The following is a 16,210-nucleotide window of genomic DNA, read 5'->3' as shown; positions in this document are numbered from 1 at the left end:
TGCTGAAGAATAGCTCAGCCCCTATGTCCTTTGCAATGGCTACAACCAGCTGCTGTACACAATCAAATAAAATGTTGGATCACAATAAGTGGCAAATCTTGAGCCCCAACATCCAAGCTCCAATTAATGTCAATGAGACCAGCATGTGCTCCTAAAGGTGGCCAGTCTTGAAGAATGTTCATAGCTGTTGGATAACTCCTAACATGCCATTCAACACTACAGGGATTAAAGCTTTTGCTAATAGACAGTTACATCACTGTACAACACCATTCATCCCCAGTCTAAATTATCTCCAATCTTTGTTTGTGTTCCTTCTGCTCCATGCATGACACCACCCCCAAATGCCTCTGTATTTGATTGTTTTAGTAGCCCTTCCCCCCTGAACAAGAAATTGGTTCACCCAAGTGCCATCACTGTCCAATATTTATTCAAACCCCTCCTAAAATCTCATTCTTTCCATCTTTCCAGCAAGGAATGAGACACATTAAAAATAATAATAATAGAACTTTGGGAACGTGGTCATGATTGAGTGAATATGCAACCTTATTATTACAAACCCTTTCCCCACTTATTTTTATGTATTGTCCTTACTGCTGTGGTGTGTCTGAAACTTGATTCTAAATTCCCTGGGATGGAGAACTGGGCATAAATATTCAAGAGCTACTGATCTGGGGATGCCAAACTTGAAAGGGGCCTCCTGCTTCCAATGAATTCAACAGAAAATTCCCATCAATGTCAGTGGAGTAGAACAGTGGTGTCTCGGAGGTCGTGTATTCAGCATTCTCTTATGTACTCTTATTCTTAAGCACACAGATCTTCCCTTTAAGTTCAGTTGTGAATAGGACAAAGCAGCTTACCGCTCATTGGCCTTCAGCTGTAACTCCAAATGTGCAGGCTGAAAACAAAGGATTTGGGGGTTACATAACACAAATGACAAGAATATGAGCATACTGCAATGAAATTCATGGTTATCTCTGAACAATTAGCATACCCTCCAAGAGAACCAGACAAAGAACTAACATGATGGTTGAATTGTCTGCCACCACAGACAGAAGATAGACTCATGGGACACATCTCCATATGCAGGGGTATGCACTTGCAGCAACAACAACAGTAGTGACACAAATTTGTGCTGCTATTTTTTGCCGCAGTGCACACCCCTGCACTGCCAGTGTATCCATGTCTGCCAGTGTATGCTCCTGTTGCATGCGCCATGCTGCTTTTTTTCTTGCCTTTTTTTTTGTTACCAGGATTTCCTAGTACCAAAATGTTGCCCTGCACTACAGATCTGCAATGCGGGGCACATTTTAACATTCTGCACATGTGGTTTGTGGTGCTGCAAAGAGGTCTGCAGTGCCAGAAACAGCATGTGCTTGCACATCTGGATGTGGCTATGTATGATATGGATGAAGGGGCCATTATGAACATCTAGTCTACCCCCTGCATTAAACAGATTAAAGAATTTCAACCAATGACTGCTATATCAACCCGAATCACTTCTGGTTAGGCAAAAGCAAATACTTTAGAAATACATCAGCTGTGACAGGATAAATGAAATGTAATTGTAAATTATTACACTCTTTATATACTACCATATAAAGCAGAGGTGGGCAATTATTTCAGGTGGAGAACCACTTAACGAGGTTTGGTGAGCTTTCGAGGGCCACATGGGTAGCCCTACTCCTTGACGGTGGCCCTTCCCTCTGTCAAGCCCTGCCCCAACCCCTGACCTTTGCCACCAGAAGTTACTCCCTTTGTCCCTCTCCCCCCCACCACCCCACCAGAAATTCTCCTTTTCAGAGGGGGAGGGGTGCCATCTTGGAACCAGAAAAAAAACAAATCATACACTAAAAGTCAAACATCTACTATAACATATTTTAATTTTATTACAAAAAATATTTTTGTCATGATTTGTGTTTGCATACTGTATATAGAAGTGATTGCATAATAACTCAAAAATAAATTCTAAGTCTTGAATATTGTGTGGCAGGGTGTGGTTGGGGTTGTGTGTGTGTATGCTGGGGTGTGGGTGTGTGATGGGGGTGGGGCATGTGGCTGCGTATATATGTGTGGGATTGCGGAAGCAGGGTGTGGCTGTGTGGCATTTGTGGGCTGAGGGAGGGTGGAAGAGTATGGAGACCCCCTTCACACTCCCCACATGGCACAGCAGCAGCAGGCAGGAGCGCTCAGGGTGGTCGTGCCTGGCTGAGTCCCAGGATCTGTACGGCAGGGAGTAAGGAAGGCTGCCAGCTCCAATGCATGGAGCTTCCCTCCAGTGGCACGCAAGTGCAGTGGCTGCACATGCGTGGCAGGGAGCGTCAATGATAAGGCAGCCCAGCTGGGCTGTGTCCCTCGCTGTGATGTGCAGTGCTGGCCAGAGCTGCGTGCCACCAGGCAGCAGCACCTATGGCAGGTATAAGCACCCTGAGCACCTCCGCTTGCTGCCACTGCTGCCTGCTGGGGCTCTGCACAATGTGGGGAGTGTAGGGGGTCCCCACACCCCCATCCTCCCTCACCGCCACACCCTGCCCACCCAAGCTCCACACTGCCACCACCCCCCTGGACGAGGGCTCCATGTTCCCACCCAGCTGCAGCTCCCCACCACCCCCACCACTTCCCTATCTGCTGCCCGGAGCAAGTGGGATGCTGAGGAAGCTGAACAGGTTCCCCGGCAATGGCAGCAAACCCCTGCCTGGAAGCTGTGTGCTGGCTGGACTGGGCCCTTTGCCCATGGAGGTGGGAACGAGGCGGTATAGGGTATGTTGCGGGGGGTGTAAACGTGGGTGCCTCACTCCCATCCTCATGGGTGGAAGAGCTGAAAGGGGTACAATTAGCTGGTGGGCACCGCAGGCCAAATAAAAATGCCTGGTGGGCCATATTTTGCCTGTCCCTGATGTAAAGACTGAAAAACCATGCATCTTATTTATTCAAAAGGCATAGTAAATTAAATAAGAACTTGATTATTAAAACTAGCTACTATTATATGCATCTGATTCAACAAAAGAAGGAAAAGCACTTATTCATGGGTGGATCTACGATTTTGAAAAAAGAAGTGCAAATGGAAAGGTACATCATCATCTATAACACAAAACATATTTTTCTCAATTTAAAAGAAACTAGAAGCTTTACAAATAAGCTAGAGACCTAGGGCTTATTATTCAGTTTAAGATTGAAGCAAAAAAAATATTGGAATGTGTATTCATAGAGTCATAGAAGTAGGGTCGGAAGGGACCTTGTAGATCATCAAGTCCGCCCCCCTGCCCTGGGCAGGAGAGAAAACCGGGCTCAAATGACCCTAGCCAGGTAGACATCAAGCCTCCTCTTAAAGCCCCCCAGGGTAGGAGCCATCACCACTTCCCTTGGAAGTTGGTTCCAGATCCTAGCCGCCCTGACTGTGAAGTAATGCCTTCGGATGTTTAGTCTAAACCTACTCTCTAACAATTTGTGGCCATTATTCCTTGTTACCCTAGGGGGCGCTAGGGGGAACAGGGTCTCTCCCAAACCCTGCTGGTCCCCCCTAGTGAGTTTATAGATGGACACCAGGTTCCCCCTCAGCCTTCTCTTGTGAAGGCTGAACAAGTTAAGGTCTCGTAGCCTCTCTTCGCAGGGTCTGCTCTGCTGTCCCCGGATCATGCAGGTGGCCCTCGTCTGGAACCTCTCAATGTTGTCCACATCCCTCCTGAAGTGCGGCGCCCAGAACTGGACACAATACTCCAGCTGGGGCCTGACCACTGTCACATAGAGGGGGAGAATCACCTCCCTGGCCCTGCTTGAGATGCATCTGTGAATGCACAACAAGGTATGCTGAGCCCTACTGAACATGACCTCGCATTGTCGGCCCATGTTCATCTTGGAGTCAGTAATGACTCCAAGATCTCTTTCTGCCACCGTGCTCTCAAGAAGGGAGTTTCCTAGCTTATAAGCATGCTGCTGGTTCTCACTGCCCAAGTGTAGCACCTGCACTTGTCAGTATTGAAACCCATCCTATTTTTGTTAGCCCACCCCTGTAACCTGTCCAAGTCCTGCTGTAATCTGTCCTTCCCTACTAGCATGCCCACCTCACCCCAAATCTTGGTATCATCAGCAATTTTAAACAGGCTGCTTTTTACCCAGTCATCCAAGTCACTAATAAAGAAATTGAACAGTGCGGGCCCAAGGACCGAGCCCTGGGGGACTCCACTGCCCACTTCCCTCCAGGTCAAAAAAGACCCGTCCACCACTACCCTCTGAGTACGACCCATCAGCTAATTTGCAATCCATCTGACTGTGTAGGCATCAATGCCACAGTCACCTAGTTTTTTGATGAGAATGGGATGGGAGATAGTGTCAAAAGCCTTGCTGAAGTCCAGAAAGACTACATCCACCACGACACCTGCGTCCAATGCTTTTGTGACCTGATTGTAGAAGGCAATCAGGTTGGTCTGACAGGCAATCAGGTTGGTCTTATTTGCTATATCATATATGATATATAAAAACACAACAAACTAGGCTCTAAAGACATTGCTTCATTAGTCCTGTAGCCATTAGAATTAAACATACATCTCTTTCAGATTCATAAAATAAAATCAAGCCTTCTTGAGCTTCTTGACAGTGCATCCAGTGCTTCAGTTAAAGTTATTTCCACACCTGAGTGAATGTTCACCTAAATTAAAATTTCCACTCCCAAGTTAATGTTGCCAGGTAGAATTAAAAACAGTGTTCAGGCCAGTGAAATAGGAGCTACGTTAGCAGACTGCAGAATTGCAGAAGAAAAGATAGCTTGATTAGTAAAACTATTAAAAATCATTAAAAAAGGAGGGAGGGTAATTAACACTTGTTGAAGGAAGAGTTTAAAAGGAATCAAATTGTAGTGAGCCTTGAAGTCAATTGACTCATTCACTACTGCCTGAATGGAAATGCTGCTGCCACTGCCATGCAGTTGGTTTTAAACTTTGGATGGAGCAGGAAAAAAAGGGGCGTGCGACTGCACCACTGCACCCTGTCCCCCCAGTCCCACTCCTGCACTTACCTTTTCCAAAGGCAGTCCTACTTTCATTTTATGTCCAATGGAAAGTGAATTAAGTGGTACTTCCAGGGAGCCACTGGAAGCATCTCTTTGCATTTTTTTTTCAGCTGCACCACTCTGAAAAGAAAATCCCAAGTATTTTGGCTGTGGTGAGAAACATTTTAAAAACACAGTAAACTGAAAAAAATAGATTAACCTGTGCAAACACTGTACAAGCTGACAAGTTGATAATGGATAGAGGATGTTACCTCTAGTGTGGCTTTTAATGTTGGCTCCCAACCCTTTATGCAGTGCAAGCACAGGATGTCTGAGTCCTCAGTGATTCTTTGCATTTCTTCATAGGATTCCTTCACCATAAGCATAACACTTTCACCCCCTAGATAAATAAGGCCAGTTAGTGTACATAGGGTTATCAACATAAGAACATGACAGTGCACCCCTTTGCAACACCTCCCAGCTAGCTGTGTATTCTCTCCCCTGCTCACCTTACAAATCCTGAGTAAGCAGTCCTATAGTCCATTCATCCATGCCAGAGCCAAACCATTATAAAAAGGGAGGCCCATTTCTCAAATAACCTTATCCCTTCTAAGTTCTATTTGTGTCTCCAGAACTTTTTACAAGACAGGCAATTTGATTACAGAGGGGAAACTTTTTCAATCCAGGTGCTTTCTCTTTCTCTGATACTAAGTTATTAAGGAAGTAATAAGTAATAAGGAAGTCAGCTCTAAGATTCATTATTATTTTTCATGGTTATTGTTATTAATAACAATGAATCATACAGCTGGCTTCCTCCAACATTCAGTTATCCCCACTCTTCCACCATTACCTCCTAGTGTGCACAAAATATGGTATGAACTGTTTTTTAATCTTATGCAGGAGCAGAGGTGAGCCCTACCAGACATCCTATTGAGTAGAACCTCTTCCCATTTCTCCCATATGATGCCCTTAGTCAAGAAAAGTAAATTTCAAGGTGTATTGACTTTGGCAGTAGAGACTTAGGCACTTCCAAAAGTGGAGAATTGTTGGTCGCTCAGAAACTTGAACAGAATTAATCACTGATACTGAAAGTAGGGCTGTGCAAGTAATTCATAGTAAATAACATTTTAATGAACTGTACCTGTTAGTTTATTAATACATAGGTGTAAGGCAGGGGGTTTCAACCTTTTGGGGTCATTGTACCCCTGGCAGCTGGTCAAAATGGCAGGAGTCCCCCGGTGGCCAGACGAGCAGGTGGGGGAGGAGTCCCCCAGCGGCCGATCGGCAACTTGGGGTGGGGGGCACGACTGGCAGCACAGCGACGGTGGAAGTGCCAGCAGCATACACTGGCAGCAGCCACTGCCAAGTACCCCCTGAGGCCATCAGAAGTACCCCAGGTGTACACATACCCCCGGTTTAAAACCCCTTGTGTAAGGAATTCACAATATTAGTAGTGATTTGAAAGTAACCAAGGAATAATTTCAGTGAATTTTTTGGTCTGAAGCTTGTCTATGAGCATTTCCTTGGGGATATCCAATCTATGAAATTCAGACTGCTTTTGTAAATCATGTGATATACCTCTGATCAGCATTTGCATGATCATAGCTGAAGTCTACTAGATTTCTACTAGACTTCTACAAACTTCTGAATTGTACTAGAATTCTTCAAAGACTTGGTATTTTGTGTCAGGAGACCTGGGTTCCAAACCTTATTCTGCCACTGATCTGTTGTATGGGAAAGTTGCTCTTTTTCTTTTTTGCCTCCATTTACCCTTTAGCCTTTAACCATCTCATCCATTTAGGCTTTAAGCTCTCCTGGATGTGTATGGTTTCCAGCCATGCATCTGGATCATCTAGTACAATAGAGCTTTCTCTCACTTGTGGCTTCTATTGAAATTCAAATTATTAATAATAATTTTAGAATTAAATTTCTGAATACTTCTAGTTGCTAAATGTAAATTTGTTCTCCAGAAATATTTTCCAATATTTGTCAATATTCTTACCAATAAGGTCATTTGCTAGAACACATCTGGAAAGTTAGCATAAAAGAGGATGTGAAAATGTTCTAAGCAAACTTGTTAAAAATGTGAATGCTGGTAAATAAATATTTGGGGACGTTTGAAAGGGTTTCCCTTCACTATTTACTCAGATCCACTTGGAAGACAGTTGTACCAAGGATCAAGCTTTTCTCAACAATTGTTTTTCTTTTGCTATTATGGATATTTGGAAGTAATTAAAAAATGTATTGTTTCTTATTTAGCAAGTGTGGGCTGCCAAGTAGGCAGGATTTACTTCATGGTAAACTCACTTTTTAAACACTCCTCATTTTCCCCTTTGGTCATCTGAACTTCCAAACATAACATTTCCCGGGCCTGTGAGAGACAACCCATAAGGATAAAACCAGCTACTGAGAAGCATTTTATTCACAGAGAGTAGATGTTTGGTCATGCTTTGCTCTTATGCAACTTGTAATAGAATTCTAATGTGCCTCAATACCCCCCACTCATCCAGATGAAGAAACTTCTTGCAAAACCGTTCAAAATTAAGGTAACATAGAATGCAAACTTGAATACCCATCTGATTTTCACATGGCATACAAATTTATGGAGCTAAAAAGAGACTTTTCCCAGTAAAAATTAAGATTAAAAGCAAAAATGGGTCTATTTTCAAGTGAAATGGGCTTATTTAAACAGTTAGGCAAGCTTTTTCTCTATAAAAATATACATTTATGCATGTTTAATATAAAAATGCAATTTGATCAACACTGCAACACCTAGTTGTGGGCAGGGAGGGCAAAAGCATGCCTTCTAGTTGGTGTGTTTTGTAAAACTTGGATGACAAGAATAGTTAACTCAATTTAACTGTATGTATGATTTTTCCTGATACCAATGCTGCTGAATTCAAAAGTTCAAATTCATGAATCAGACCCCCCAAATCAAGTCTTTTCAGCTGCCTTTCATTTGTTTCAGTTTTTGGGCTTCTTTCCTCCTCCTTTACACCTCCCTCCCAGCTTTTCTCTACAAACATAATGGCAAGAAACATTTCTTTTAAAACAGATTTACATAAAAATCACAAGATTTCAGGAGCTAGGGCTAAAGGAAATTACAAAATACTGTAACAATTGCAACAAAGTCACAAGAGATGGCACGGCACCACCATGATTCAGAAACCTTACCACCAGGACGCCATTAGTAATGAGTTTCTCAGGAGGACTGGGGCTGGAAAAAAGGCATTCAAATAAAAGCTTTTAGCAATGAAGTACATGTATTAAATGTCTCATTTTTAGGCATGTTGAAAAGCGAGCTCTTCTAAGCCTGTGCAACATGTTGTTGCTTTATCTGCCTGGGAAGTAAATTCAAAGCTTCCACAGAACAAGGATTACAACATTAAGCCCTTGCTGGTGGGTTTTTTTGTTTTTAAGGGAGTGGAGCAAAATGGAGATTTCAGAATTAGAACTGGTCAAAAATCAAAAAAACCCTCTCGTAAAAATGCCCAGGTTTTGCCATTTGTTTTTGTTCTGATGTAGAACTACTGAGACACCTCATAACTTATCATAGAAAAAATCCAAGAGAGACACCTCCAAAATAGCTACATCCTGGTGGCTGGAGCCCTCACCAGAGACCGGAAGATCCAGGTTCCTGGTCCCTGCTCTAAATCAGGCAGAGCAGAGAATTGAGCCTGTGTGTTCTTCCACCAGTACCATAATGAGAGGTGGGTCATCATGGCACCAGCTGGACACCCACTTAGGCATGGCACAAGAAAACAAGCTGCCATTGCTGCTGGCCCAGTTGCCACCCAGAGTACAGATTCTGGCTGTTACACCTCTACCCCTGGCATCACCGGTGAGTGCCCTGCCGCTGGGCTACTAGTTATTCCATGAGGTCTCTGTGCCCATCCTCTCACCTCCTTCCATTCTGGACCTGAAAAACTGTTCTGAAAAAAATGTCATTCAAACAGTTTCTGTTTTTCCAGTTTCTTGAAGAAGAAGAAAAATCAAAGAAAATATCCCTACCAGTTCTAATCAAAACACAAAAGCTCAGAGACATAATGAACAAAGCAAAATAAAAGAATGTACTAAGGATGTGAAAGAAGGGCACCGACAATATATATTTGCTGCCGTATGGAGAAATCAGACATGGCTCCCGAGGGTGACAGTGTGAGCTACTGTTTATTTACCACTGTCACATCAGAGCATAGAATCATAAAAAAGTAGGGCTGGAAGGGACCTCCAAAAGTCATCCACTCCAACTCCTGCCTGAGACAGAATCATTTTTATCCAAATCATCCCAAGCACATCCTTATCTAATCTATTACTAAAACTAACCAGGCAACCCTGCGACACAGCCACAAAGCATAGCACCCTAATTTGCCACTGGTAAGGCAGGAGGATAATAGTGGCCAATATCCTGTTGCTGCGAAGGTTGTTAGAATAGGCTTGAGAGATCCAAGGAAGAGAGCCACATGCCTCCACTACAGAGGAAGGCAAACCCCCCCACAGTCCATACCAATCTGACCATGGGTGAAAATTCCTTCCTGGCCCCAGATATGGCAATTGATCTGACCCTGAACACAGAAGCAAGACCTACTATCCAGGAACCTCTGAGTTTTAGTCATAGCAGGAGCCTTGGCACACCCTAGTGAAAATCCCCAGCCTTATTCTATAATTACTATTATATTATAGTCACTTATAATGCTCTAATTTCAGAGCAGATAACTTACATGCCTCCCATCGTGAATTCCACTTCTAAAACCTCCTTCCCCTAGAGAAGAAGACGACAATAAGTGATCAAGGAAGAACCCTGGTTGATTAAAATCTCTTTTCTCAGGCATCCCTGGTAGCCAGTATGATGGAACATATGGGATGGGTATGACCGTATTCTTTGATTACAGTGTGACATGTTAGTAAAGAATTAATAAAGTGGGACAAACAATTTTTGTGAGAGCGCCAAACTCACTAACAAAATGTAGGCTCTAAGTTGTACTTGCAGCTAAACCACCCTCAAGGAAAAGGTGCTCTCCAGATAACAGTTATTATTCTCTTGTAGAAGCTAAGACATCAAAAACAATATCAGCACTAACAATAACCAAACACAAAAGAGCGTCATAAAAGCTCAGAAAACATGAACTTTGGTGATCTGTTTCTAATTATATGATGTGTCCCATTTGAGTGGGAGCTATTTTTGATTCTCTTACAAAGAAAGTAAGTCCAGCTAGTGGGTAGGCAGCTGATGTGCTTTAAGCACTGCACAGAACCTTACAACTAGGCTTGGCACAATCTGGTTTTTCTCACTAAACGACAATTTCACCTCACACGTACAGACCAACGGAAAAATATTTCCATCAGTAATAAACAAAATGCATAGAAAGGGGATGTAAGAAAAAAAAATCCAAGATGAGGGGGTAAGAAAATCCGGGACAAGGGGCGTCATGCACAAACATACATATAGCAACCTCTGCAGGTGGGGTGGTGGGAGCCCTGGCTATGCCGCCTGCACACTGGTCTTCTGGCACTGGCTCAGGCAGCCGCTGCAGGACCTGAGGGCTGTGCTGGGAGGGGTTTGGTTGGATGCTGGCTGCTGGCAACAGAGCAGGGAGGGGGGACACTGCTGCAGGGTCCTGTCGCCAAAGGGCAGGGCTGTTGGCAGACAAGAGCCCAGTGCCACTGGCTGCTTGCTCTGTCCAGGTCCCAAATGGGCATCAGATGGCAAACTCCCATCGAACCTGACCCAGCTCCTGTATGCTCAGGGCAGGGCACACGGGGGTGTCCCCAGGGCCCAGCTACTGCCCATGTGCTGCCCAGACCGGCAGGAGACTATGGCTATCAAGGGGCTGGGCTGCTCCTTCGCTGGTGACTGCCAGGCAGGGCTTGTTCCCTAAGGGGCTGTGGGGAGCTGTTTCCCACCTAGAGCTTGGAGATCACTGCCTCCCAGCGCAGTGCAGGGCTCAAGGCATTCAGTGGCATTTGGCAGCCAGGAGTCTCCTGACTCACCTCCCGCTGCAGCAAGTGCTGCCAACGACCCCAGCCTGCAGTCCCTAGCCCAGCTTCTGCCCCTGTGCTCCACTCCATGAGAGCAAAGGCTCCAGCCTGGTATGAATATACTACCACATAGCAGAATGATTTAGAGCAGGTATACTTTATTGATGTATGGATATTTACTTTTTTATGTTTTGACATGTGCTTTTATAAAGCTCTTAAGAGTATACTGTCATTTCTAAATTGTCTGCCCCCCATGCCCCTAATTGCACACAATCCTGAAAATTTAAATCGATAAAAATCTAAATAAATGCTTAAAAATAAACATTGTTTTTAGCTGTTGAACTTAACAAAAAATAAAAATCAAATTCTGCCAAGCCTCATTGTAACCTGTCTCACTGTTACCTTACTCCTTTCCTGTCTGTCATTTGTATTTGTATTTCTTCTCCCCTCATGTAATTAAATTAAATATTTGTGTTATAGAGATGCATGATGCCTGGCACAATAGGATCTTGATATTTGATTGGGATCTGTTAATGCTACACAATCCACATATATATACAGGTAAATGTATTATTAAAGGTTTTATTCACCTTCCCCTTTCTATTTCCAAACCACACTAATTTCTGTTCTCAGGAATAATGAACAGAAAGATCATTTTTGCTAGGCCTTACATAAACATTTTTATTTCTTTTGATGAGAGAGTAGAAATTTGTAGGAGTCTCATTTATTATTATTTTTTTAATTTATAGATGATACCAGAATACACCTGTTTGCTTTTGTTTGGCATGATTTTAGTTTTTGCCTGTATTGAAACTGATTTGAAATGGCTCCTTTTAAATAAATGGGAATCAACTAATTATAAGCCTGGGACAGAAAAAGCAGCAGACAGTACAGGCTATAGATGAATCAATTCTGAAAAGCTATCAGCTTGGAGTTGTACTGTCTCCTCTCTCATGCAAATGATAGATCATTACAAAAACTACTAAAAATGACTAGCAAGGATGGAAAAAGAAGGACTTTCACTGTTCCTTTGAAATGTTCCTCAGAAAAAATCTCACTGAAGTCAGCTCCACATGCAAAGTCAAAAAAACTCAAACGTAAAAAAGGGTACCACCTGAAAGGAAAAAGACAGCAGCATCCTTCCCAGCTCTGCTTATCATTTTAGGCCTTACCTCTGAATTAAAAGTGAGTTTTTCATGAACTGTTTCTCCAGGTTTTACTTTAGCTACATCATAGGCTACAGTAAAGAGGAGATCATCCTTAGTAGCGACATCTTCATCATAGAGCTCCAACTCCAGAATGTTCTGAAGCCAAGGGAGAAGATGGGTAAGAATTTGAAATTATGTTTTAGGGAAGCTAAGAAATGTAGGTAATGCTCACGATGGCCCTGATGGGTTCAATCAATACGAAGGAATAAGTGATAGGGCTGTGTGAAGCTTTGGTCCCTGATTCGATTTGGTCGAGATTCGGCCCAATTCAGCGGCCAAATCTCCGAATCCAAACCGAATCAGGAGACCCTTTAAACTCTCTGAATTGAATCAGAACCCTCCAAATCGATTCAGAGAGATTCGGAAAGATTTGGCTATTCAGACATAGACGCAGCTTAAATGTTTTTTCTACATACCTCAAGGTACCAGGCAGCTTGTCAACGCTGCGATGCTGGGGTGCATGGAGTGTCCCACAGGAGCACAGGGGGCTGCCCAGAGCGCTCAGCAGCAGACCCGGAAGTGGAGCAGAAGCACTTCCAGTTCACTTCTGGGTTTGCTGCCGAGCACATGCCCTCCCTCCCCCTGCAGCCCTGTGGGATGCTCCACGTGCCCCAGCATCACAGTGTTCACAAGCAGCACCTGGTATCTTGAGGTATGTAGAAAAAACATTTAAAGCCATGTTTATGGCCGAACTGTTGACTCTCCGAATCAGTATCAAATCTTCAGATTTGGATTCAGCCGAATCGAATCAGGGATAGTGATCCAAATCAACAAATTGAATCACTGTCCCCAATTCAGGCCGAATCTGAATCCAAATCAAATATGGCCCATTTCACATCATCCCTAATAAGTGACCTACCTTGACTTGAGTCTGGATCCTAAAATGGAAGCTTTCATTCCAGACAGGGTTACTGTTGTTTGAGATGGTTTTGGTCCTGACTTTTTCATGTGAGGCTGTAGGCAACCACAGGCTAACATAGCAATCAGAATGGCTCACTACAGCAAAGAAAGAAATAATACATTGTATTCACATGAGACATAAAATACACTAAAAGTTTACTAGTCTGATGCTAATGTTAGCTAAAGCGATTTTGTCACTGTAAGAAGGTAATTCTGAAAGCAAGAGAGAAAGAGAGAGAGTGTCAGAATAGACTTTATTGCTAGCAATATGCGCAGCCTCTAAAAAGAACTGCATGACAGACAATGGACACATTTTCAGGATCTAACTCCTAAGTGTTCGGAAGTGTGTAAGAGTACATGTGGTGACTACCAGTCACTTTGAACTAAAGGGATAGAAATATATAGTTCGTGGTCCAGGGGGTAGGACACAAGAAAGAAGCAGGAGATTTGTTTCTTTTTGGAGGGCTGCCATATAACTTGCTTTGAGGCTTGGGGGAGCCATTTAAGCCAACAATACCCAAAGTGGCCTCTTGAAGAGCCACATAGCTAAAATGCATTCAAATAATGCAAAATATTATGATGCATCCAAAGACAAAGCAACACTTATTGCCTGATGTCTGCATCAAGGTAATGAGAGTATCCCAAGATTTTATTTGATTTCTTGGTAATTATCACCTGGGAGGAGCCTTAGGTAATAAACTTGAGAAAATTAACAAACTATAACTGCCCTTCTCCACTACAAATGACTAATAACTGCCAGCTTTTACCTCAAACTAGAGTTGTTTAATAATCAAGGGAATGTAGCAAAACAATTTGCAAAATGTTGCAAGCTATTTTTCAAAAAACAAATTTATAGAATAAGCTTCCCATTTCAACCCAGGAAAACCAACAGAAAATCCTGATTAGGAGCCCCTGATTCTTTGAAATTAGTTCCAGCACTGTCCCTCTATCTGTTAGTAGAATACTTAATGAATTTCAGACATTCTTGCTGATTTAAAAGGACTCCTGCTTCTATAATAATCATTGCTCATGCTCTGAAAACTGTAAAGGAAAAAAAATATGGATACTCACATAGGTCTTTGCAGGAAATGTGTCTGGCCTGAATTATTCTTACAGAAAGAAGATACCAGAAAGAGGTTTCCTTCTGTGGGAGAAGGAAGCACACAAGACCAAATTCCACCACCTTAGAATTGTGAGCATTACTTAGAGAGAAAGCTACATTGTCAGTCTCCAATAAAAGAACAAGTCATCTACTCATTTCTGTTGCCTAGAAATTAAGAGCATCAATCACTGACTTTATTCCATTATTTTCTGACTGTAAAAACCCTTTCAGCTTACATTGAAAATGCTACATTTCAGCACAATGGGGCTTGCCATCCTTTATATATCCAAAATATTCAGTATGTTTGGATATACTGCACCTGCTTCTTTGCTGCTTTCACTTTGTATAGTCAACCTGTTCAAAAGGGATTGTGAAATGCTACCAGGCTTTCATAAGAACATATCATGCCTACTTTGCAACAGTTAGCAGCTTAAGCTCACATACATGCCTAACAAATACTGTGAATAAATGTATCTTGCTCTTATACAAGGCTTTTAATCAGTATATCTTAAAGTGCTTTATAGATGGGGAGACGGAGGCGCAAAGCAATCAAGTGTTCTGCAGGTCAGTGTTGAAGTCAGGAATACAATTCCTGAATCAAAGTCTAGTGCTCTAGCCACTGAACAATACTGCCTTGACTTTAGCAGAACTAATCACACACTTCAAGACAGGCACTATCAGAAGCCAGGACAAAAGGATTAAAGGATTGCCATTAAAGAATTGGATTTGTTGAAAGAAGAGTCTTCCAATTAGTTCCTTGCTTCACTCTAAGCAACATAAACTACAGGTTACCTACTCTGACACATCCCTAAGTTTGATTTCTTCTACACAGAGGACAGAGCTGGACAAGACTGAGCATGTAAGAAGTGATTAACTAAAAAAATCTGACATCCTGCGTTCATGCTTATTTTGTCCAAATGAGAAAAGGTTTTCCCAAACACTCTAGTGGTTTCCAGATTTCCTTTACCAGTGTTAGTCATTGCACCAGCGCCTCTTCACCATACCCATGACACTGGTTGATGGTTAAGCTAGTGATAAGGAAGGATGTCTAAGTATCTGGAGGAGAAAAGGCTGATAATGAGCAGCCAGCATGGATTTGTTAAGAACCAGTCATGTCAAACCAATGTGACCTTTGAAAAAGTAACTAGCTAGGTGAATTAAGGGAATGTAATGGACTTGAAATTTAGTAAGGCTTTTGATAAACTCCCATATGACCTTCTCATAAGCAGATTGGAGAGATGTGGACTAGATAAAATTATCACAAGGTGGATAGATAATTGGATCAAAAATGCAAGCAAGAGATAATCAGAAGTGGATCAGTCAGAAAGCCAGGAGTTTTTGAGTGGGCCTTCACAGGAGATCTGCCCTGCATCCAGTGTTATTCACTGTGTTTGTTAATAATTTGCATGCCAGAATTCAATGCTTCCTGGGCAGTTTTGCAAATTACACAAAACTGAAAAGGACTTCAAACACACTGAACAATAGGAACAGAATTCAGAAGGGTCCTGAAAGATTGGAAAGCAGGGATAAATATGTCGGGACCGAGGGTGGTCTAAGGCTATGGCCAGTAGCCCAGACCGTCAGGTGGGGTTTTTCCACGACGGAGTAGAGTTGGGCAAGGAGGCATATTGGTTTTACAAAGAAAGCTTTACTTACACTGCCGATGGTCACAGTGCAGGAAGGAAACTTGCTTGAGTTGCAGTTGCACACAGACAAACACAAGTGAGATCTCTTCCGAACTGAACCGAACCAAGATGAGTCGTCGATGCACGACTCCACAAGCGCTTCACACAGGGGTACATCAAATTTTCCACTATGACGGGGAGTGGCTAAAAGCTGACCAGGCTCCTATGTCCTCCTCCAAGACACACGCGGAGTTTGCTAGGCTCCACAGCGCGCTCAGAGTTCCCCACGAGATGGTTGTGGAGTCCTCCAACTTGGGCGGAAACTGCTCTAACCTTTTATACGGCTAGCGAGCCAATTGCTAGCTGCCACGTAGGAATAATTTAGAATTGACCAATAGTGGGACACTAATTTGCATGC

The 16,210-nt window shown here is 42.9% G+C and overlaps 1 protein-coding gene across 4 annotated transcripts in view; it reads right to left on the bottom strand.

The window, feature by feature from the left end:
• The window catches only part of LOC102387013 (cytosolic phospholipase A2 delta-like), a 47,018-nt gene that overhangs the window by 18,761 nt on the left and 12,047 nt on the right, over window positions 1-16,210 (bottom strand). For 3 of the 4 annotated variants that reach the window (XM_025205301.1, XM_025205302.1, XM_025205303.1), the window contains exons 2-10: window positions 14,137-14,209; window positions 13,025-13,161; window positions 12,130-12,261; window positions 9,700-9,740; window positions 8,156-8,198; window positions 7,289-7,352; window positions 5,254-5,381; window positions 5,009-5,122; window positions 858-895 (exon numbers count right to left, since the gene is read on the bottom strand). In XM_025205301.1, the coding sequence (XP_025061086.1) occupies window positions 858-895; window positions 5,009-5,122; window positions 5,254-5,381; window positions 7,289-7,352; window positions 8,156-8,198; window positions 9,700-9,740; window positions 12,130-12,261; window positions 13,025-13,161; window positions 14,137-14,209 (770 nt within the window). Of the gene's footprint in view, window positions 1-857; window positions 896-5,008; window positions 5,123-5,253; window positions 5,382-6,122; window positions 6,407-7,288; window positions 8,055-8,155; window positions 8,199-9,699; window positions 9,741-12,129; window positions 12,262-13,024; window positions 13,162-14,136; window positions 14,210-16,210 lie in introns of those variants that run through there. The other variant, XM_025205304.1, reaches the window with a different exon arrangement.

The sequence above is a fragment of the Alligator sinensis genome, unplaced genomic scaffold, assembly GCF_000455745.1.
Source record: "Alligator sinensis unplaced genomic scaffold, ASM45574v1 scaffold108_1, whole genome shotgun sequence".
Taxonomy (NCBI): Eukaryota; Metazoa; Chordata; order Crocodylia; family Alligatoridae; genus Alligator; species Alligator sinensis.
Note: the sequence above shows the minus strand (reverse complement) of the source record. Positions and strands in the feature narration are given on the sequence as shown.